The following is a 24,648-nucleotide window of genomic DNA, read 5'->3' as shown; positions in this document are numbered from 1 at the left end:
CCAGCGCAGCCTCTTGGATGACTACGAAAATAGAGCGCGTAGGAACAATATACGCATTGTTGGGTTGGATGAAGCCCTTCCAGAACGCAACCTCGAAACGTGGCTAGAATCTTGGCTGTCCAAAGAGTTAGCGCTCACAGATACGATGGGCCCAGTTGTTATCGAAAGGGCGCACCGCATGGGCAGAAGAATGGAAGACAGAGCCAGACCACGTGTAGTCATAGCAAAATTACTAAACTACTGTCATAAAATTGAAATCCTACAAGGCTTCAAGCTTAAACGGGGCTCTTTAAAACATAACAACAGGAATGTTTTAATATTTCAGGATTACTCCACTGCAGTACAAGAAAAAAGAAAACAATTCCATTCTCTTTGCTCAGTTCTGGTACAGAAGAATATCCAGTTTCGCTTACAATACCCAGCACAATTAAAAGTATATGCACAAGAAAAATGGCAGTCATTTCCCACGGTAGCGGAGGCCCAGAATTATCTAATGGACAATAAAATCCTGGAGGCAGCCTGAAGCAAGAACTTAGAATTGTCTATAAACTGATAACGCAAGCTGTTAAATGGAAATACTGAATATTTTCTGTGGAAAGTTAATGTATAATGTTAAAAACCTTTGGGAATTCGGGACCTCAGACGTTCATTGGAGTCACAATTCACCCGCCTGGCATGACCAGACGGCTGAAAAAAGGGTATGTGTTGGCTTTGGGGGGAGGGGGAGCGGGGATACGGGGAGGGTAGGACCTACTCCAGATAAAAAATATTGGGATTCAGAATCAGACTCTTTGAACAGAAATGTTGTTCAAAGAAACCGCAGGGGTATAAATACAGGGACATTTATAGGACACTCCCTAATAATGGACTCCAGGGTTGATAAAAAGAGGGATTTAAACTTAAAAACGCAACTATGCCACTCAGAGTTATAACCTGGAACGTGGGGGGCATAACCTCCCTAGCAAAAAGAAGCAAAATACTAACAGCCCTTAAAAGGCACCGGGCAGATATTGCCTGTATTCAAGAAACACGATTGAATGATGAAGAGCACGCTAAACTACAAAGGGCCTGGGTTGGAGAATGTTATGCAGTAGCTGCCCAAGGTCGAAAGGGAGGAATAGCAGTACTTATCCGCAAGGGATTGGCATGTTAGGTGTCAGTGGTGGAGAAAGGGAAACAGGGGCGATCCATAACATTACGAGTATGGGTACAGGGCTTTGAATTCCTCATGGTTGGAGTGTATGGGCCCAATGAACATGACAAGGAGTTTTATCGGACACTGGGGAGTAGGTGTCTCCAACAGCAAATGAGTAGGACTTTGGTTCTGGGGGACTTCAATTTAGTTTTACACCCAAAAGTTGATACCACTAACCCACAGTCAGCACATTACTCAGGGCAGCGAGCAGGAGAACTGCAAACGTTCATCAAAACTTTAAACCTAGTAGATGTATGGAGGACATTACACCCAGGAGAGCACGACTTTACACATAGATCTAGGGCCCACGGCACGTTATCAAGACTGGACTATATCTTCCTAGATCGAGTTATGTTCCATCAAGTAAGGGGAGCTAATATAGGACCAGAAGAGATTTCTGACCATGCCCCAGTGTGGCTGGACTTAGAAATCCCAGGTGATCAGGTAGGAGGGGCAGGATGGAGGTACCCAACATACCTAGACAAGAACCCCCAATTCCAAGAACATCTACTGATTAAATGGGGAGATTATGCGTTTTATAATAAAGAACACGCACAAGCGGACCCGGTCTTGTTTTGGTCTGCTTCAAAAGCGGTACTTAGAGGGGACATTATAGCCTACTGTAATATGAGGAAGAAGCGCAGAGCAGTGACTATACTACGATTGGAAAAACAGTTGTTAAGAGCCAAACAAGCCCACATCCATAAGCCTACCCAAAATACACTAGAGCACTGGAAGACTATACAGGTTACCCTTAATACCCTACTCCATGAAAATGAAATGAGATCCTCCATACACTATAAATATAAGCTCCACAGATATGGGAATAAAACGGGATGATTGCTGAGTAAAGTAATAAAAAACTGGGGGGGGGGGGGGGGGGGGGGGGGGGGGTCCCGGGCAGTGGCGGCACTGAGGGATAAACATGGTAAATTGATAGTTACACAAAAAGGCATTGGAAATATTTTTACTGAATATTTTGCTCAATTATATTCAGCTGAGACACCAGCTAGTGAACAACAGATACGGGAATACTTAAAGCGGGCAGGTCTCCCGTCAATAACACAGGAAGACCAGGCTATACTTAATGCCCCCCTAACAATAAAAGAACTCCAACAGGCAATCAAAAAATTAAAATATCGATCCGCCCCAGGTCCTGACGGATACACTGGGGAATTTTATAAGACCCTACCTCTAGAGGCCCAAATGGCATTGTTGGAATATTACGAAGAGGTGATAGCTACGGGAGTATTCCCACAACATGCCAATACAGCTCTAATCACGCTAATCCCTAAGCCGGGGAAATCATTAAACAAAGCAGACTTCCGCCCAATCTCCCTAATAAATGTCGATACCAAGATTCTGGCGGGAATGTTGGCAGAGAGGATGGCTAAATGCCTACCCAGACTGATATGCCCTGAACAGGTAGGATTTGTTAAAGACAGGCAGGCAACACACAATGTCCGCCTGCTGTTGTTGGCCATGGCGTCATGTCAGGGACAAGGGATTCCCTCAGTAGTAATAAGTGCAGACGCCGAAAAGGCTTTCGACAGGGTGGGATGGAAATATCTTTTTCAGACTATGAAGGCGATGGAGATTGGCAGTCGGTTTATGCAAGCAGTTCAAGCTCTTTATTGTAGACCAGGAGCGAGTGTCCTGGTTAATGGTATAAGAGAGGCTAAATTTAGCATAATGAGGGGGACTAGACAGGGTTGCCCTCTCTCGCCTGCCCTCTTTGTGATATCATTAGAACCACTCTTGCGCACATTAATGAAGCAGGAAGCTATATCTGGAGTGCAGATGGCCGGTCAGGCAATTAAAGTATTAGCTTTTGCAGACGACCTATTGCTGACATTGACAGATCCCCCTAGATCCATGGACTCATTATTAAAGGAAATAGAGCATTTTGGCCGAATTTCAGGGTTCAAACTGAATTTAACTAAAACAGTGGCCCTTGAAATAGTAAAAGGCCCACATGAAGGATGGACAGGCAAATTCCCACTTGCTTGGGAGACGAATTCTATCAAATATCTAGGAGTACGCATATCAGTAGACCTTTCACAACTATATGACCTAAACATACATAAATTGCTCACTGACACTAAACAGACCTTAAGGGCCTGGGGTGCACTCCCCGTGTCCCTATTGGGTAGGATTGCACTATTTAATATGGTCATTGCCCCAAGATGGACATACATATTCCAAACATTACCCCTGTACTTGAAAAAGGGAGATGAACGAATACTACACCATCATTTACAACAATTCCTCTAGAATGGAAAAAAAGCAAGATTACCAATTAATATCTTGTATATACCAGTGGAATACGGGGGGCTGGGGCTATTGAGCATACGCTTTCTGAGTATAGCTAGCGGAATGAGACATATAAATGATTGGTTTAGGTGTACAAGTGACTATACTAACACATCCCTGGAGTTGGGCCTAATACCTGGGATACATTTTAGTAATTATTTACATAGTACAGGGGCACCCATGCCATATTCATTGAAACACTCCGGGATTTTGATAACTGCAAAAGCAGTTTGGGAGTGGGTGTGTCGCTTGCACCAGTTTCCCCAAAGGTGACACCATATTTACCTATATGTGATAACTTCTTATTTACACCTGGACAGATGTACTCTGTGTTTCGTAGATGGAAAAAGAAAGGAATAGTGTATCTTCTTCAGGTGGTGACTAGAGAGGGCCGCATTAGACCATTCTGTGACTTACAGAGGACATATGACTTACCTACCAGTGACAATTTCTTTTATGGACAGTTGCGACACTATGTATCATCTCTACCATGGACTTCGTTAACAGAGGACATACAGGAAGAACTCTCTTCAGCATACTCTATGGAGTCACAGCAGAAAGTGCCTATGACATATCATCATAGACATATACGGGACACAGCTCTGGAGCTGGACTACCATAAATTGGCAAGCTCCTGGACTCTGGATTTACAAATTACAATAACTGCACAAATGCTGCAAGCTCACATATTGCAGATTAGAAGAACTACAGACTTTACCACGCACTGGGAGTTGCAGTACAAGATGGCCCTTCGCTTACACATCCCACCGAGACAAGCATTCCATATGGAATTGTCACCTTGGGGTGAATGCCCAAAGTGTGGGACCCCTGGTGCAACGGTGGGCCATATGTTTTGGCATTGTGTGAATATCCAGAAATTCTGGAAGCAGATTGTAACAACGGTGACCAACATGTGGGGACAAAAATGGCATTATGAAGTTAATTTGCTCTTTGGACAACCAAAATTAGGGACGAAACCTAAGCGAGGTTACACTGCTTTTGCACTGAGAGCAATACTTGTTGGTAAGCAAACGATATTATTAGAATGGATGTCATACCACTCCCCTACGTTACAACAATGGCGGACACGTATGATACATGTTACGTATGGAACGTATAGCTACAAAAGACCTTGACTCGGAGATGGGCGTTAAATTTCAACAACGATGGAGTCCGTTCTGGAGCACAATGACACCGGCAGCACAAAGTCATATATTGAACCCCTGACGGCAATGTTTTGGATACCAATAGGAAGGACACTGTAAGAGGAAGGGAGTAGGGTGGAAATGGGGGAAGGGGGAGGGTGGGGTTTGAGGAGGGAAGATAGGATACCTATGATATGATACTACCTGCCAAGTTGATCACTAGAATATAAATGTACTAGATATAGGTACGGGGGGGGGGGGGGGAAGAAAAACAAAACAAATACTCACATATTAGCACATGGAAATTGTGGAAAATGGTTGTACTTGGAGACAAATGTTAACTGTATTATTTTCACAGAATGTTTAATAATAAAATATGATTTAAACATAAGATGGACTTGGGAAAATCCACTGCTTATTTCTAGGATAAGCAGCATAAAATCTGTTTTATTGTTCTGGTACTTGTCAGGTACTTGTGACCTGGATTGGCCACTGTTGGAAAAAGGATGCTGGGCTTGATGGACCTTTGGTCTGTCCCAGTATGGCAACACTGATGTACTTATGTACTTGGGATTCTGAATGGAATCTTGCTACTCTTGGGGTTCTACATGGAATGTTGCTACACTTTGAAATTCTGCATGGAATCTTGTTATTCTTTAGAATTCTAGAATCTTGCTACTCTTTGGGGTTCTACATAGAATATTGCTACTATTCAGGTTTCTGCCAGGTAGTTGTGACCTGGATTGGAAACAGGATATTGGCTTGATGGACCTTCAGTTTGTCCCAGTATGGCAATGCTTATGTTCTAATTTTATACCAGATTTCATGTTTGCTTGTATGGTGAATTAGGAAAAACATAAAGTAAGTGTCAGTTACTGATAGAACATGTTTTGTTTGCTGCAAAGTACATTTTATGCAATCGGTACTATGACAAGTATCAAGTATCATCTTTATTTGATATACTGTTAAAACCAATGAACACGATGGGCAGATCCAAGATGACGGTGTAGTGAGCGACAGCACCAGACGCTCCCAGACGTGCTCCAAAGTTAGTGCCGTGGAGAATCCCTGAACCCCTCGCGAGATGGGGAAAAGGAGAGGAAAGGTACGGGAGTATTGCTCAACCCCTACCGGGACTCACCCTTTGCATCAACCGACGCTGGAGCAGTTTGGGTTGACGACAGGACCCAGACAAGCTTCTTCCCGTGCTATTGGCGCCGACGCTTCTGAGTTGGCCAGCAGTGTAGACGGGGTTTCCTTGAGCCCCGTCATGCGTGCGGCTCCCCCACAGCCAGGAGGAGGCATGGAAGCAAGTCCTACAGCTCGGCTTCCAGAAGAGGAACCGAACGTGGGGATCTCGTGGGGACGGAAGCAGCTCCTGTTGGGTTCTCGTGAAGCGTAAGCTGCACTTGCGCCAGCCTCTCACCTACCAAGTTCTTTGAGTGCTGTCTTCTCCTCCTCCTTGCTTTAACAGCACAGATGTGGAAAGTCTCCATTAAGGAGGTGGTAGAGATACAAATGGAGATGAAATTCAAAAAGGCATGGGGTGAACACAGAGGATCTCTAATTAGAAAATGGAAGTTATAAAAAAAACTAAACTTAAATGGCTGCATGTGTGTGGATGTGTCACGTGACACTTAGATGGTGACTCTGGCTGTGATGAACTAGGGCCAATACCAGGAGACCTGTACGGTCTGTGTCTTATATATGGCAATCTGGTTTAGGATGGGCTGGAAAGGGTTTAGACAGCAACTTTAGTGGCTGGAAAATGAGAACAGTGCTGGACAGACTTTTATGGCCTATGTCCTGCAAATGAGTGAATACGCTGGAGTGGGCTTTGAGGGCAACTCCAGCAGTTGGAACATAAGGATAGGGCCAGGTGGACTTCTATGGTCTTTGTCCCAGAAATGCCACAGAAATACCATAACCAAGTATATAATATCACATTCATTGTTGATTTAATCATGAATTGATAATGATTGTGACTATTGGGCAGACTGGATGGACCGATCCGGTTTTTATCTGCTGTCATTTACTATGTTACTATTAATCCTTTCTGTTCCCAGGTTGATGCGCAGACCTCGGCTCTGACATAGGCATGAGCATCAGATGCCACCTGACCTACTAGCGTGTGCATGTGGTGATCTCTTAGCACACAATGCCAGTGAATCAGAGAAGTCTTACATGTGCGCACCGGTGTTCTAACTTCTGTTCCTTCCTTGCCTGCAGTGCTGCAGCTCAAACCCAGAGAGTGAGAGAGCCAAAAGGAATTTTTTTTATGTACCATTAAATTCTTGTGGGACTGGGTGAGGACAGGTTAAATTCTTGCAGGGACAGGCGGGGATCGGTTAGATTCCCCACGGGGATGGGTGGGGATGGGTCCCTATGGGGACGAATGGGATTCCAGTGGGGACAGGCGTGGACGGGTTGGATTTATGTTCCTGTGAAACTCTCTACTCCCAACCTAGGATGTGGTCAATCAATCAAACAAGCAGTAAGTCAGTGTGGTGCACGCACGCACCGTGCCTTGGCCCTTTGCCACTGTCCAGTCCTGACTCCCGACTTAGATTGTGGTCAATCAATCAAACAAGCGGTGAGTCAGTGTGGTGTACACATGCACCGTGCCTTGGCCCTTTGCCGTCGTCCGGTCACGACTCCTGACCTACTCCGTTGTCCTCCTGTTGTTGTTCCCCGAGTTCAAGCTCCTTTTTGCCCACCAGCCAGCTGCCACCCAACACATGCACTGCACGAGGACCTTGTGTGCATGGTGACACTGCTGGCGCAGGCGCAGAAGGTCCCAGTGCGAGACGAGTAGATCAGCTGATCAGGCTGACTGGCACACTTACAGACGCTGCTGCCTGCCGGCGTCGGCCCATGCACAGGTCATGGTCATGTGACCCGACCTGAGAAGAAACCCGGACAAATAGAGAAAACTCGGAAACCCACCCGGACTCCCGATGGGGGCATGTCCGGGCAAAATCCCAGACACGTGGAAACCCTTGTCCTATGCTAACTGCAACATATAGTCCACATCCATTGTCAGGCCAGTTCCCACCCCTAACAGTAATAACAGGTAATGAATGCATTAACCCTTAACCAACTACAACACACCACCACTCCTTCTTATGACTATCTTCTTTCTATAATTGCTTGGTTACATCAACCTGTCAACCTTACTATTCTTTGACATCTTTGTAACACCAAATGTATTTCTGTACCCTGCAATGGTGATGCCATTACAGGGATTTGTAAGCCACATTGAGCCTGCAAACAGGTGGGAAAATGTGGGATACAAGTGCAATAAATAAATAAATGCATAGTAATTAGTTCCTTAACTGCTCGACGCAATTCAGTAAAAGGGCCCCTGCATGTTGATGGGTCCTGCTAGTGATCCACACCCCTCCCCGGTAGCTACTACATAGTAACATAGTAGATGACGGCAGAAAAAGACCTGCATGGTCCATCCAGTCTGCCCAAGACAAACTCATATGTGTATACCTTACCTTGAATTTGTACCTGTCCTTTTCAGGGCACAGACCATATAAGTCTGCCCAGCAGTATTTCCCGCCTCCCAACCACCAGTCCCGCCTCCCATCACCGGCTCTGGTACAGACCGTACAAGTCTGACCTCCCCTATCCTCGCCTCCCAACCACCACCCCCTCTTCCCCCCACCTGCTCCGCCGTGTCTAACTATAACGGTTAAATAATGCCCCTCCAAAACTGATCTTTATTAACAAATGCCAAACGTAAGCTTTTTTTGTTGAGTGTCGGGTCAGTGTGTCTCTCCCTCCTGCACCTCTTCTTTTCCTTCCGCTATCCTAAACCTCTCCTCTGGCCAAGGGCTATTCACGCTTCCCTTCCACTTTTTCTTTTATTATCATCGCTTTCGTTTCTCTTCTTCTCCCCCACTTCCCTGTTCCCTCCTAAATGCTCTCACACTTTTCTCTCTCTTTGATCAACCCCCTGCGCCGCAGGTGTTCGCGGCGCGCTTCGATGACGTCGCTTCCGGTCGGATGCTGCAGCGGCCCCCGGATACTACTGCGACGCGGCGGGGCGTGAGTGAGTTTGAGTGCGACAGGCCTCGGCGGAACCGCCATGGGCGCCACCAGGGAGCCGGAGAAACAGCAACAGAGAGGCCGGGAGGCTGAGGAGGACGACGAGGAGGAAGAGGAAGGAAGGGCCGGGGAAGTGGAACAGTTGGTACCTACGGTGAGGGAGTGACGGGCAAAGAAATAGCGAACGAGGAGGTGTGGCAGGCAGGGAAGCCCACCCACGAACAGACTGCTGCTAAATACTTAATTTCAAACTCTTCCTCCTAACTTTTAACTCCTAACCCTTATTCACTTGTTCAGAACCCTTATTTAATCATCCTCACTTGAATATTCCCTTGTTTGTCTGTCTACTACTATTAAACATTTCTATAGCGCTACTAGACTTACACAGCGCTGTACAAATTAACATGAAAAGGCAGTCCCTGCGCAACAGAGCTTACAATCTAAATTGAACAGACAGCTAGGGGTGGGGAAATTGCAGTGGTAGGGGTGATAAGTGACGGTGTTGAGCAAGAGAGTCATGGTTAGGAGTCGAAAGCAGTAGCAAAGAGGTGGGCTTTAAGCCTAGACTTGAAGACTCAGTCGCTGGCTGTCTTCAAGTCTTCTGTTTGTCTGTCCTAATTAGATTGTAAGCTCTGTGGAGCAGGGACTGTCTCTTCATGTTCAAGTGTACAGCGCTGCGTACGTCTGGTAGCGCTATAGAAATGATAAGTAGTAGTAGTAACTTCAGTCTACGATTTTTACACCCTAACTACATTTCCTAATCTCTTTTTCCCTTATCTTTTTGTACTCATCCTTTATCTTGCCTCTCCGTTCAGAAAATCATATCTCCATCCTCCATCTCTTAACCCTCCCAATCCCCTTACCCTTTTGCTTTTCCTACCTTGTTTGCCCTGACACGCTCAATTTACTTATTCCTTAATACCCCACGCTCACTACATCTACTATAGTTCATATATTCTCTTTAAAAAAAACTTTGTGATTGTAATTTATTATGTAAGCCGCATTGAGCCTGCAGTGTGTGGGGAAGTGCGGGGTACAAATGTAATTAATAAATAAATAGTGTTACCAACTAACTGGAGGGCTTGCAAGCCTGCACCTCTGGCACCAGAGGGTTAAGGGGTCAAAAATCACACGGAGCCACAGTGGGATTTGATCTCAGCTTTGCTGGTTCTCAGCCTGCTGCTGTAAACCATTGCAAACTTAATCCAGGCCTAAGTTTACCCCACTCCATGCAAAGGCTTGTAGTCTTGGTGTTCTTATACTACTACTACAAATCATTTCTATAGCGCTACCAATCTTATGGAATGCAATTGGGAAATGAGGTCTACGTGTTCTTTGCATGCAGTCAGGTAAAGCCAGCAGTGGATCAACACTGCCTGGAAAATTTAAAGATAATTGTCAACCTTACATTTATATAACTCTACAGTGCTATACAGTTCTGTAGCATTTTTTTCTCATTGAGACAGACATGAAGTCAGATGGACGGCAAGGAGCAAATGTGGCTCTTGTGAAGTGTACTTGGGGTGTTAACGCCAGCATTTTCTCTCTCTCCTTTGCTTTTGCCGTGGCAAAATGGCTGATGATAGGAGCTGTTGTCTAGAGGCGAAAGAGAGCAAAAAAGCTGCAGTTAGGGAAACGACTATTACCCTTATTACCATTACAGTAGGTAGATGCCAAGTACCATGACCTACCAGAGACACCCTGTCTCCTGCAGATGTTCACCATCTGGCTATGACTCAAATGAAATGTGACAGCAATTGAATTTTTAGGTGTGGTGGGGAGAGGCAGACTAAGAATTAACAGCAGTTTCTGAAAACTTTGGGGTTTTCAGGGTATGAGTATAACCAGATGCATTGACTTAGGAAGATTGTTCCAGATTTGGTGAAGGAAGGTATAAGTCATGAAGCTGAGATTTGGTAAAGGAGAAGGACAAAAACTGTAGCCACTTAATGAGAAACTCTTATGTTACAGCGCAAGGAAACTGGATGGAAGGTGAAAGGAGTGAATGTGTGTGTGGGTGGGTGGGGAGAGATTGATGGTAATATAGTAACAGAAGATGATGGGCAGACTGGATGGACCGTTCAGGTTCTTATCTGCCAACAGTTACACATTATCAATTCATGTTTAAACCAGCAACAGATGTAATATAAAAAGTTTGATCCTAGTCTTTGTTTGCCATATCTGGGACATAGACTATTGAAGTTCGCCTGGCACTGTCCTCATCTTCCAGCTACTGGTGTAGCCATCAAAGCCCCAGCCCATCCTAAACTGTTTTGCCGTATATGGGACCATAGAAGTCTGCCTGACATTGACCTGTAAAAACACCACTCAACACATCAACAGACATGTAGTCATTTACGTTTTGTTTTTTATACCATCCATTTTCTAATTAGGAATCCTCTGTGTTCATCCCACGCCTTTTTGAATTCAGTGATTGTTTTTGCTTCACCATCTCGTTCGGGAGGGCATTCCAGTCATTGACCACCCTCTCTGAAAAAGAGTTTCCTCACATTACTCCTAAGTCAACCACCCCACAACCTCAGTTCATGCCCTCTAGTTTTACCATTTCCAGGTCTCTGGGGAAATGTGTTTCATTCAAGTATTTCAACATCTGTTTCCATATCATCAAGCTGATCAATCCATAGACTGGTGGGTTGTGTCCATCTACCAGCAGGTGGAGATAGAGAGCAAACTTTTGCCTCCCTATATGTGGTCATGTGCTGCCGGAAACTCCTCAGTATGTTCTCTATCTCAGCAGGTGGTGGTCACACACAGCAGCAGCTCTGGCTAGGCCTCCAAGCCTAATTTTTAGGTTTTGTTGAGTGCCTGGGGTTGAGGGCTCTTTTGAGCAAGTGCAAACCTGGTGGTGCCAGGTCCCTCCTTTTCTCCCCCCTCCCGCTGGCTCCGTTAAAAAAAAAAAAAAAAAAAAAAAAAAAAAATTTTTGAACGGCCTTAAAGGCGTTTATTTCGACGTTTATTTAAGCGTCTATTGCAGCTACTCACTGAGACACCAGGTCGTTACAACTCGGAGCGGACAGCAGGTAATTTTACCTTTTTATAGCGGGCGGGGGTTCCCCGATTCTTCTCCTCGTGGCTCATGGCGTCGGAGGGCGAGGGCGCAAAGGGTCGCTCCCCGGGTCGCTCGAGCGCTTCTAGAGGGGATGCGGGGGTCTTCAAGCCGGATTCGCCCTTGGTGGGTGACAGTTTCGCGACCGATGCATGTCCCGGTCCTTCCTCCGGCGTGGCGGTTTTTCCCGCCATAAACGCCCATCCCCCGCTCCTCGCCTCCGCCATCTTGGCCGGCCACGCGGCTCGGACGGCTTCTTCTTGGGCCGCCCTTGAGGTTGGAGACATTAATGCCATGAACGCCCTTAATTTGGGCGACGGCACAGAAGCGGCTAAAGTTAAGAGCCGTTCTTCCCGCGCGGCTCCTTCGCGGAGTTTCGCGCCGGACGCCATTTTGGATGCGCAGCATGTCTCTCCCCCGCTATTGCGAGCGCCGGTTGAGAGCGCGCCTAGGGCTGTTGCCCAGGCTGCGGAGGTGCACAGTCTGGGGGGTTTCTCCCCCGAGTTTGTTTTGCTGCTGCATCGGGCCTTCCTCATGCACAACGCTGCCCCCGCTCCCTCCTCTGGTAAAGAGGTTGAGGTTCCCAGAGGTAAACGCCCTCGGGTTGATTCCCAGGCCTTGGAGGAATTTGTCTCCTCCGATGTAGATGAGGGCAGCGTGTCTGAGGTCTCCCAACGGTCCTTTGCGGATTCCTTGGTGGAGACGGATCCCCGCTCGGATGGAGCGGATGACCCCTCTGCAGCGCGGCTTTTTCGCCCGGAGGATTTGTCCAACCTGTTGTTACAGGCCATGGACACTTTGAAGATATCCTCTCCGGAGGACGTCTCTCCCTCAGCCCCTGTTGGCTCTGCCATTATGCTGGGGACTAAGCGCCCGCCTAGAACCTTCCACGTGCATGATGCCATGCACACCTTAATTTCGGCTCAATGGGATGTCCCAGAAGCGAGCCTTAAAGTGGCTAGGGCTATGTCCCGCCTCTATCCTTTGGCTGTGAGTGAACGTGAGGCCTATCTGTGGCCTACCGTGGATTCTTTAATCACTGCGGTGACTAAGAAAACGGCATTGCCGGTGGAAGGTGGCACGGCCCTAAAGGACGCCCAAGACAGGAGATTGGAGGCGGCCTTAAGGTCGTCCTTTGAGGCGGCTGCTTTAAGTTTGCAGGCCTCTGTTTGCGGCTCCTATGTGGCCAGGGCGTGCCTGACTATGGTGCAGCGGGCTTCCCCCTCGGATCATTTCTTGAGGAATGATTGGCCAGCCCTGGAATCGGGCTTAGCCTATTTGGCAGACTTGCTGTATGATGTCTTGAGAGCCTCAGCTAAAGGCATGGCTCAGACTGTCTCTGCGCGGCGGTGGCTTTGGCTGAAACATTGGTCTGCTGACCACGCCTCAAAATCCCGCCTGGCTAGATTGCCTTTTAAAGGCAAGCTGCTCTTTGGGGTCGAGCTGGACAAAATCGTGACTGATCTCGGCACGTCTAAGGGCAAGAAGTTGCCGGAGGTCAGGGCTCGGGCGAGTGCTCGTCCCGGTACCTCCAGAGGACGGTTTCAGGAAGCCCGTCGGTACCGCCCGGGCAGGTCGGGTGCTTCTGCCCCCACTTCCTTTAAGAGGAATTTCTCCCCCAAGCAGCATTCCTTTCGCAGAGACCGCCGTCCCGGAGGTGCTCCCTCCGGTCCTCCCCCAGGGTCTCGTACCCAATGACGGGGTATTGGCCCACGCCCCAGTGCAGATTGGAGGACGGCTGTCCTCGTTTCTGGGCGAGTGGACCACAATAACTTCAGACGCTTGGGTGCTGGAAGTCATCAGAGACGGCTACAAGCTGGAGTTCTGCCGACCCTTAAGAGACGGGTTTGTACTCTCTCCCTGCAAGTCTCCGGTCAAAGCTGTGGCAGTGCAGCAGACTTTGGACAATCTGATCCGCCTGGGTGCGGTCGTTCCGGTGCCAGAAAGTCAGCTTGGCAAGGGGCGTTACTCCATTTACTTTGTGGTACCAAAGAAAGGAGGTTCGGTCCGGCCTATCCTCGACCTCAAAGGGGTCAATCGGGCCTTGAAAGTGCGGCACTTTCGCATGGAGACTCTCCGCTCTGTTATAGCGGCAGTGAAGGCAGGGGAGTACCTGGCATCCTTGGACATCAAGGAAGCGTACCTGCATATTCCCATCTGGCCTCCTCATCAACGCTTTCTGCGTTTTGCAGTCCTGGGCCGACACTTCCAGTTCAGAGCCCTCCCGTTCGGGTTGGCTACTGCTCCGCGGACCTTTTCCAAGGTAATGGTGGTCATAGCGGCCTTCCTGCGAAAGGAAGGAGTACAAGTCCATCCTTATCTGGACGACTGATTGATCCGAGCCCCCTCTTATGCAGAGTGCGGCAAAGCTGTGGACCGGGTAGTTGCTCTTTTGAGCTCCCTGGGATGGATCATCAACTGGGAGAAGAGCCAGCTGCGCCCGACTCAGTCCCTGGAGTATCTGGGAGTTCGATTCGACACCCAAGTGGGCAGAGTGTTCCTGCCAGACAATCGGATTGTCAAGCTTCAGGCTCAGGTGGACCAGTTCCTAGTAGCCTCTCCTCTTCGGGCTTGGGACTATGTGCAGCTGTTGGGCTCTATGACGGCCACGATGGAAGTAGTGCCCTGGGCCAGGGCTCATATGAGACCACTACAACACTCTCTGCTGCAGCGCTGGACTCCGATGTCGGAGGATTATGCTGTGCGTCTTCCCTTGGATCCAGCAGTGCGCAAGGCGCTGAGCTGGTGGATGCAGACAGACAAGTTGTCTGCGGGAATGCCTCTGGTGTCCCCAGAGTGGATTGTCGTCACGACGGACGCCTCGTTATCGGGCTGGGGAGCCCACTGCTTGGGAAGGACAGCGCAGGGGCTCTGGTCTCCTGCAGAGGCAAAGTGGTCTAACAACCTCCTGGAACTCAGAGCCATTCGGTTGGCGCTTTTGGAGTTCATCCCGGTACTGGTGTTCAAGCCTGTACGGGTCCTGTCGGACAATGCCACGGCTGTGGCCTATGTCAACCGCCAGGGAGGTACCAAGAGCGCCCCTCTAGCCAAGGAAGCTATGAGTCTATGCCAGTGGGCGGAAGCGAACCTGGAACAGCTGTCAGCGGCCCACATTGCCGGAGTCATGAATGTCAAGGCGGACTTTCTCAGTCGCCATACCTTGGAGCCCGGAGAGTGGCAGCTATCTGCTCAGGCGTTCTTGGACATCACGAAGCGCTGGGGCCAGCCGAGCCTAGATCTGATGGCGTCATCGGCCAATTGCCAAGTGCCGCGCTTCTTCAGCAGAGGACGGGACCCTCGATCCCTGGGAGTAGATGCTCTTCTCCAACAATGGCCGACACAAGAGCTTCTCTATGTGTTCCCGCCCTGGCCCATGTTGGGCAGGGTACTAGACCGGGTGGCAAAGCATCCCGGCAGGATAATCCTGGTGGGTCCGGATTGGCCCAGGCGTCCCTGGTATGCGGACTTGATCAGGCAGGATCCTCTGCGGTTGCCAGTGGAGCAGGGCCTGTTACATCAGGGTCCCGTGGTGATGGAGGATCCCTCCCCCTTTGGTCTTACGGCCTGGCTATTGAGCGGCAGCGTCTGAGGAAGAAGGGCTTCTCAGACAAGGTCATCGCCACTATGCTGAGAGCGAGGAAACGCTCTACTTCTACTGCTTACGCCAGGGTTTGGCGTATCTTTGCAGCGTGGTGTGAAGCAGGCTCTCTTTCTCCTTTCACTGCTCCAATTTCTTCAGTGTTGACGTTCCTGCAAGAAGGTCTGGACAAAGGCCTGTCGCTCAGTTCCCTTAAGGTCCAGGTAGCGGCTCTGGCTTGCTTCAGGGGCCGCCTGAAGGGTGCTTCCCTGGCTTCGCAGCCAGATGTGGTGCGCTTTCTCAAGGGGGTTAATCACCTGCGCCCTCCTCTGCACTCAGTGGTGCCTGTGTGGAATCTCAACCTGGTGCTAAGAGCATTGCAGAAGCCGCCGTTTGAACCCTTGTCAAGGGCATCTCTGAAAGACCTGACGTTGAAAGCAGTCTTTTTGGTGGCTATCACTTCAGCCAGAAGAGTTTCCGAGCTCCAGGCGCTCTCGTGTCGAGAGCCTTTTCTACAGTTCACTGAGGCAGGAGTGACTATTCGCACAGTGCCTTCCTTCCTGCCCAAGATTGTTTCTCGCTTCCATGTGAATCAGCAGCTATGTCTCCCTTCCTTTCGTAGGGAGGACTACCCAGAGGAGTACTCTGCTCTTAAATATCTGGATGTGAGACGAGTCATCATCAGATACTTGGAAGTGACCAATGATTTCCGGAAATCGGATCATCTGTTTGTCCTGTATACAGGTCCTCGTAGGGGTCTGCAGGCTGCTAAGCCGACAGTGGCAAGATGGGTCAAGGAAGCCATTGCAGCGGCTTATGTGGCCGCGGGGAAGGTGCCGCCTATCCAGCTGAAGGCTCACTCTACAAGAGCTCAGGCGGCCTCGATGGCAGAGGCCGGTTCCGTCTCCTTGGAAGAGATATGCAAGGCGGCAACTTGGGCTTCGGCCCATACATTCTCCAAGCATTACCGCTTGACTGTGGCTGCTCGGGCGGAGGCCCGGTTTGGAGCTTCAGTGTTGCGGTCAGGGATTTCTATGTCCCGCCCTGGGTGAGTACTGCTTCGGTACATCCCACCAGTCTATGGATTGATCAGCTTGATGATATGGAAGGTAAAATTATGTATAATCATACCTGATAATTTTCTTTCCATTAATCATAGCTGATCAATCCATAGCCCCTCCCAGATATCTGTATTGTTTTATTCTGGTTGCATTTCAGGTTCAAGTTTAGTCTTCAGTTACTTCAGAAAGACTTCGTGTTCAAGTTTTTTCACTTGGATTCTTCAAGAGTTAAGACGAGTTTGTGTTACAGTGAGCTGCTGCATTCCTCTCCCCTCCGTTTTACGGGGCTGGATTGAGACTTAAAATTCTGCCGGCACTCCCTCCCGCTTCGTGCGGCTGTAGGGCAGTTTTGTACCCCTCCCGCTTCGGCGGTGTTAGGGTCAGTCAGCTCCTCCCGCGGTTGCGGTTGCAGGATAAGCCAGATCCCCCCGCATCGGCGGGTGTGGTGTCCCTCCCCCGCTCCGCGGGGATGAGCTGGACGGATTCCCCTCCCCCGTTTCGGCGGTGGTGAGCTGGGCAGAGTGTCCCTTCGTGGGTGTAATTCTCTAAGTGCTGAGTCCTGCGGATGGAGCTTTGATATCGACATACTGAGGAGTTTCCGGCAGCACATGACCACATATAGGGAGGCAAAAGTTTGCTCTCTATCTCCACCTGCTGGTAGATGGACACAACCCACCAGTCTATGGATTGATCAGCTATGATTAATGGAAAGAAAATTATCAGGTATGATTATACATAATTTTACCATTATAGCTCCTCTTTTCCTCTGGGGTATACATATTCAGGTCGTCCAGTCTCTTCTCATATGTCTTTTGGCGCAAGCCCCATACCATTTTTGTCACCTTCCTCTGAACTTCTTGAAGTCTTTTTGTATCCTTAGGAAGGTACGGCCTCCAAAACTGAACACAATACTCCTAGTGGGGCCTTGTGTTCAGTTTTATTTATTTATTAGGATTTATTTGCCACATTTTTAAAGGAATTCACTAAAGACAGTGTACAAAGAATAAATCAAACATAAGCAATAGACAATTACAGCAGTAAAAATGTTAAAATAACAATATAAGGTATGGCATAGTATATTGTGGCAAACAGACACAGGGAAGATGACAACAAAAAGCACTCTGTCAGTGATGGTGCTGTAAAACGTTAATTAAAGTATGGCTCGACTCAACACAGGCCTGCATCAGGAGTCCAATGCCACTAAAGCTGTGTATTCCGATAACCATCCATGTTATTGATATAAAAACTTTGGCAATCCTGCCAAAGGGTCACTCGTCTCAAATGTCACTCCGATTAAACACTTCAATCCATGGATTAAAGTTTTACAGCACTATCACAGGAGGAAGATGAACTGCTGATGTTAATCCCATAGCTAAAGATCGGGACATGGAGGCTGAGTTGCTGGTGTTCACATCTAGGGGCAGGGTGAAGAGCAGGCTGGGTTGTTATCTCACTCCTGAAGAAAGTATATGAAAGTAGGGATAAGGGAGAGCAGGAAGTTGGGATCTGATACCCCCACTAGCAAGCTGAGAGAATCTTTATCCTGCTGATTGATTTCCTTTTTAGCTTTTAAAGCATAAGATATGGTCTTTCTATATCTCTTTATCAAACAACCATAGTTTTGCGCTTTTCACCAATATATACTTTTAACTGCACTGTTGTAATTGACATTTCAGATTAGAAAATATGAGTTTTGGAAGTTAATAGCTGTGCTTTCCTCTCTGAATGCAGAATCCATGGAATATTATGATCAAACACCGCCAGGTTCAGCGAAGGGGGCGGCGATCCCAAATGGCAGTGAGGTAAGGCCTCTGTAATATAACTTAGCTCCTTCATGCAGTTTGACTGTTCTTCTAGAACTGACTTCTGTGCATGCAGTATTGCATTTTCACGAGAAAAAGACGCATGTGCAGAGATCTTATCAATATTGTATCATGCGGTCCATCCTTTGTAAAGAAACCAGCATTTGAGTTAAGTTGCTGTTCTCTATATAAGCAGTCTTTCCTGCAGATGTTTTTTTTGTTAGTCATCTAATCACAGATCACATGGCGGAAAGCATGTTTTGTAATATTAAAAACTTTGAAACATAAACTGATAACTCGCCCCACCATCCTTATGTCCCAAAACCAATTGGTCACCCCACTCTTTAATCACTTTTTGGGCTTGTTGGACAGTGCTCAAGACAACACAGAGGAGAGATAGAGAGTTGAGTAGTAGTTAATTTAAAACAAATCGGATAAAATTTTTCTTCACCCAACGTGTAATTAAACTCTGGAATTCATTGCCGGAAAATGTGGTGAAGGCGGTTAGCTTAGCAGAGTTTAAAAATGGGTTGGACGGTTTCCTAAAGGACAAGTCCATAAACCGCTACTAAACGGACTTGGAAAAATCCAAAATCCCAGGAATAACATGTATAGAATGTTTGTACGTTTGGGAAGCTTGCCAGGTGCCCTTGGCATGGATTGGCCGCTGTCGTGGACAAGATGCTGGGCTTGATGGACCCTTGGTCTTTTCCCAGTATGGCATTACTTATGTACTTATGAGTAGACTTTCAGATCAAGTGTTGAAATGCTACTTAAGTTATTCATATTTATTACTTGTCTTTGAAAAAAGAAACAACACAGTAGTGTAATATAGTCTGGTTTGTTAAGTAATTTGTATTCTGAAACAAAATTTTGCTCATTTGCTGTTGATGTAGCAAAATTGTTAATGAGCCTGAGTTATCAAATGTCTCTTGCCTTAGAAAAAGAATAGAAACATTGAAAAATGTAGGCAGATAAAGGCCGTATGGCCTATCCAGTCTCCCCATCCATGCCATCTACTCTCCTTATCACTCCCTATGTACTTGTCCCAAACTCTTAAATTCAGATACTGTTTTTGTCTCCACCACTTCCACCAGGAGTCCACAAATTCATCACCCTTTCCTTGATGAAGTATTTGCTCAGGATACTTCTGAGTCTATCCCTTTTCACCTTCATTTTATGCCCCCTCATCCCAGAGCTTCCTTTCAATTGAAAGAGACTTGCCTGCTGTGTGTTTATGCCACATAGATACATTTAAATACCTATCATATCTCCCCTCCCGCCTTTCTTCCAAAGTATACATATTGAGATCTTTAAGTCTTTCCCCATACTCTTTATGATAAAGATCACGGACTGTTTTAGTAGCTGCCCTCTGGACTGACTTCATCCTGTTTTATATCCTTTTGAAGGTGCCATCTCCAAAATTGTACACACTATTCTAAATGAGGTCTCGCCAGAGTCTTATACAGGTGCATTATCACCTTTCTTTTTTTTTTTCCCTAATGGCCATTCCTCTCCCTATGCACCCAAGCATCCTTCTAGCTTTCACTGTTGCCTTTTCTAACTATTTGGCCACCTTAAGATTATCACGTACAGTCACACCCAAGTCCCGTTCCTCTTATTCCCTCAGGTTTTTGCAGTCCATGTGCGTGACCCTGCATTTTTTAGCATTAAATCTAAGCTGTCAAATTCCAGACCATTCCTCTGGCTTTGCTAAGTCCTTCCTCATGTTATCCACACCATCAGGGGTGTCTACCCTATTGCTGATTTTGGTATCATCTGCAAAGAAGCAAATCTTACCAGACAGCCCTTCAGCAATATCACTTGCAAAAATGTTAACAAGAACCTGCCAAAGAACCGAACCTTGTGGCATGTCTTCTGTCCATTCACCAGCTTTTAGATACAAGACCAGCGGTTGATCTTGCTGTACTGTAGTTAATTCGTGTATATGTGTTTGTGTGTGCAATTGTGTATACGTATCTTTGCAGTAAAAATTCTACTTGAGTTCAGACATGATACATGTTCCTGTAGTGTTTCAGAATTACAGAAAGATGTGTTCTAAAAAAAAATGATTCTGCTGTACAGCTATCAGTCAGGTGAAACAAACACTGGAAAATTAGAAAATTTCATGGATTGTACACGAATAATTTTACTTATAAACTTTGAATCTTTCTAACTCATGTGTGGGTTTACTTCTCTGGTCTGCTTGTCACGGATTAGTCATTCTCACTAAACATAATATTTATTTATTTGGATTTGCACACCTTTTTCAGTAGTAGCTCAAGGTGAGAAATTCAGGTACACTCAGTATTTCCCTCTCCCTAGAGGGCTTACAATCTAAGTTTGTACCTGAGGCAATATGCGATATTGTATTTCAATGTGGTTAAAAGCAACGCAGGTGAAAGCTGGCCATGGAATATTGATAAAGGAATAAGTTATGAAGCCCATGTCCCAGCCGTTCAGACGCTGTCAGCAATGTTAGGGAGCTTGGAATTTCCTTCTAGATGAAAGTTGGAATGGTTTGGATGGAAATAAGTGTTTTCAGGGTGGATTTTTGGGTATTGACTCTTTTTTGTTTGTTTGTTTTTCCCCCATCTAGCTTCACAGATCCTGTCATCTCAATGGATTTACTTCGAACTGTCCTACAGCCCAGCATTAATGAAGATATCCAGTCTGTGTTCAACAAATATATGAAAGTAAGATTCTAATGGGTTGTGGCAAATATGGAGCAGTCTTGCTGGGTGCTGCGGTATCCTTAAGAGAAGCTCTAACATTTATAAACTTCCTCTGCATTATGCTGACATGCTTTTCAAAATATAGCATTCTGAAATTGTTAGGTATTCTGAGTGGAGCTGAGTAATGGTGGTCATGTCTGTCTACAGAAGAAGAGGAGTGTGGCCAGCAAGGGTCATCCAAAAACAACAACAAGACGGGAATATGGATGGAAGAAACTTTATTCTAATAGTGCCCGACACAGCACCGTGTTTTGACAAAGTGCCTGCTTCAGGGTCTACAATAAATAATACAATGATATAAAAACAATAAATGTAATGACTAACAAGACATGTATATATACATATGTGTGAAACAAAATGAATAAAATATACATAAAGGAACAACTGCACTAATATTGAAACAAAATATGTAGAGAAGAGCATATATAAATAAGGTAAAAATATAAACTGTAAAAGATCTAACAATATATGGAAAAATATATGTGTGTTTATAAAACAGTCTATCTGAAGGCACATCTAGACATATATTTACATCAATAGCAGTAAACTAAATCCAAGTTAAGGAACACACACAAGAAAAGAATCTACTATAATAAAACTCGCCCTCAACGTTCTGAAGACAACATTCTGAAGTCACTCAGTCACTCACTGAAGGGTTCATGGATTCATGGTGTTGAAGCCACAACACTGACCATGTCTCTCTGCCCCGTCCTCGCATGACTGACCAATCAGAAAAAACACCCTCAACATTCTGAAACACAAAGGACCATCACAACACCGTTCCCAGGCAACACTAGGCAACGTAAGACGGACCAATCAGAGGAAACTACGTGACAATAAGGGAGGAGCATTCCCCAGCAGAATGGCTCATTATCTGTGCAGCACGGAGAGCACAGAACCATCTCTGGAACGAGAGAAGAATATTCCTACTGTGGGTATGTGCAAAAGTAGACCGGGGGAGGGGGGGAGAAATTTTTAAATGCCTAATGCCAGTACTGAAGAGTGCCAGAGGGCCTATAGCACAGACTATATTTGGGATCGCTTGACATGGAGTCATAGGAGCCGGAAAACAACGTGCCCGTCACCATCTTGGACGTGGGCGAACAGGACAAGCTGCGGCCCAGCTGGATTACCCGTGACCCAGCCAGCAGCAAACAGCGACCAAGGAAGGGGGAGGAGTACTCCTTCCCTGCCTAGGAATCGCTGGAGACTGGCTGCCAAACTAACGAAACAACCGCACACCGACGCACCACCTCCATCATCAACAACCTGCACACACACCGCACCCTCACACACTCACACACAAAATAACTCTGTGACACATACACACACACACACAAAAAAAAACACTTGCTAGCGCCCGTTTCATTGGTTTCGGAAACGGGCCTTTTTTACTAGTATACATATAATAAGTTTGGCATGTCAAATATGGAATAGAGGTATCTACTTATATGTAAAGAAGTATGGAATAAAACATATCAACAGTGCCCTATTAGAATAAAGTTTCTTCCATCCGTATTGGAGGAAACTAATCAGTCTGACTGGAAAAGTAGTAGAAGGGGGTAATCCTAGTGATTCAGTACTAGGTCCTGTCCTGTGCCATGTTCAGATCTTGACACGGATGCCTTTCTAATGGTGCTGGCCATCAGATGAACTACCTAGTACACCGTAAAGACAGTCCTGCTGACAACAGTTGATCAGAGTTCGAAAGATGAATGAGTTACGGAAAACTGACTGTACACACGCCCAGTAAATTTGCTGACTAGTGTAGACGTAGTGGTGACATAGAATCACATGCCACATAAAATATCCTGAATTGTCTTTGCTCAAGAATATCCTGTTCCTGCATATTTGCAATTCTTTTAGATGGCACACATGACATTTTCTGCACAAAACAGAAGATAATTTGCCAAATTAAACAAAAAGGAAAAATGAATTGTGGCAGTACAGGTCTGCTGTTAGGTCTTCAGTAAATGGAAAATACATTCAGGTACTGTAGTTAAATCACTTTGAGCTAACAATGAAAATCTGAAGCTCTCTGGATTCCCGGACACTGGTTGGTTCCCACTGTTGTCCGTCCGTCCCCACCCCCCCCCCCCCCCCCCCCCATTCTTGGTGTCCTATTAGATTTATGTGAATGTGTCTGGACCTTTGGTGTTTTACTAAGGTGCGCTAATGATAGGATGTTTTCAATGATAAGACGTCCATTATATTCCTATGGGCGTCTTATTTACCACCTGTTAAATCAGCTCACCATAGTAAAAAGACCCCACAAATAACTTATCCTAAAAACATGTTAAGAATTGACCTCAGGGCATGAAAAGCACTACTCGCTAAAATTTTTTTCAAATAGCCAAGCTTTGGCTAATTTCCTGAAGGTATATGTTGCCACCAGCATTTTGGGGTCTACAGGCAAGTAAGTCATCCCAACACATTGGTTTGTTGGTTTGGTTTATTTGAGATTTGATGAACTACCATATCTGACATGCAGGTCACCGTGGTTCACAGTGTATATATGACAGTGGTATAGAAAGGAACTCTGTATGTTTGTTCGTTTTTAACGTACTGCCCAATTAATAGGCTTTCTGAGGTGTTAACAATACAATATTTATTTATTGGGATTTATTAACCTTTATGAAGAGATTCACCCAAAGCTGTGTACAGTAGGTACAGTTTAACATCAAACTTACAATTTTGTTAACAGCATAACAAAAGTAAAATGTAGAAGTATAAACATAAATACAGCAAATTGAAATGTAATAATAGGACTACCATGAAACAGAATCAAAAATATTCATATTTAACCACTGAAATGCAAATAACAAGGCTATAGTATCAGCATAATACTAATGAAACATGTAATAAGAACATTCAAATAACATTGCTATGATACTAATGCTTTTCTATAATACTTCTTGCAGTATAGCTGAGGGGCCGTGTAGATATAAAGATAGGGACAGGATGAGTGGTACAGAGTCAGCTGGGATAAATAAATGGGTGGCTAAACTAAAAAGCAGGTTCTTTTTACGGTTACAGTGTGTATAGGAAGCTTGTCCAAGTGCAGAATGGGTGTATAGTCAGTCACCCTGTGTATTAAAGGCTTGGGAGAAGAGCCAGGCTTTCACCTGCTTCCTGAACTAGAGGTAATCTTGAGTTATACGTAGCCCATCTGGGAGTAAATTCCAGAGCATGGGAACTACTGCCGGGTATCACATCGTGCAATTTCTTTTGATGAGGGGACAGATATTGATGATGATCTTTGAGAGGCTCCTAGAGGTATCAAAGGTGTGTAGAGGGAAGTACGCTGGCCCGTTTTGTCTGAGGGCCTTGAAAATCAAACATAGGGCCCTGTTTACTAAGCAGTGTTATAGGCGCATAGCGTCATTAATGCACGTTAACCATGTACGCGCGTTAACAGTTTACGCACCTACAATATCCTTACAGGCGCCTGCACGGTTAGCAGTACTACTACTAATCACTTCTATAGCGCTACAAGGCATACGCAGTGCTGTACACCATACATGAAAAGACATTCCCTGCTCAAAGAGCTCACAATCTAAATAGGACAGACAGAACAACTAAGAGGTAAGGGAATTAAAGTGGTGGGGATAAGAGGGTACAGGGCAAGTGAGAGTAGTGGTTAGGAGTCAAAAGCAGCGTCAAAGAGGTGGGCTTTCAGCCTGGATTGGAAAACGGC

General features: G+C 46.2%; 1 protein-coding gene across 1 annotated transcript in view; it reads left to right on the top strand.

Annotated features, from left to right (window-relative positions):
- Nucleotides 1–8,658: 8,658 nt before the first annotated feature.
- DNTTIP1 (deoxynucleotidyltransferase terminal interacting protein 1) overlaps nt 8,659–24,648 on the top strand; it is a 35,519-nt gene continuing 19,529 nt past the window's right edge. Inside the window, exons 1-3 of the mRNA XM_030212567.1 lie at nt 8,659–8,863; nt 18,146–18,216; nt 20,816–20,912. Coding sequence (XP_030068427.1) covers nt 8,750–8,863; nt 18,146–18,216; nt 20,816–20,912 — 282 coding nt within the window. The 5' untranslated portion in view covers nt 8,659–8,749. The remainder of the gene's footprint in view (nt 8,864–18,145; nt 18,217–20,815; nt 20,913–24,648) is intronic.

Source organism: Microcaecilia unicolor, chromosome 8 (genome assembly GCF_901765095.1).
Source record: "Microcaecilia unicolor chromosome 8, aMicUni1.1, whole genome shotgun sequence".
NCBI lineage: Eukaryota > Metazoa > Chordata > Amphibia > Gymnophiona > Siphonopidae > Microcaecilia > Microcaecilia unicolor.
This window is presented reverse-complemented; position numbering and strand designations above follow the sequence as displayed.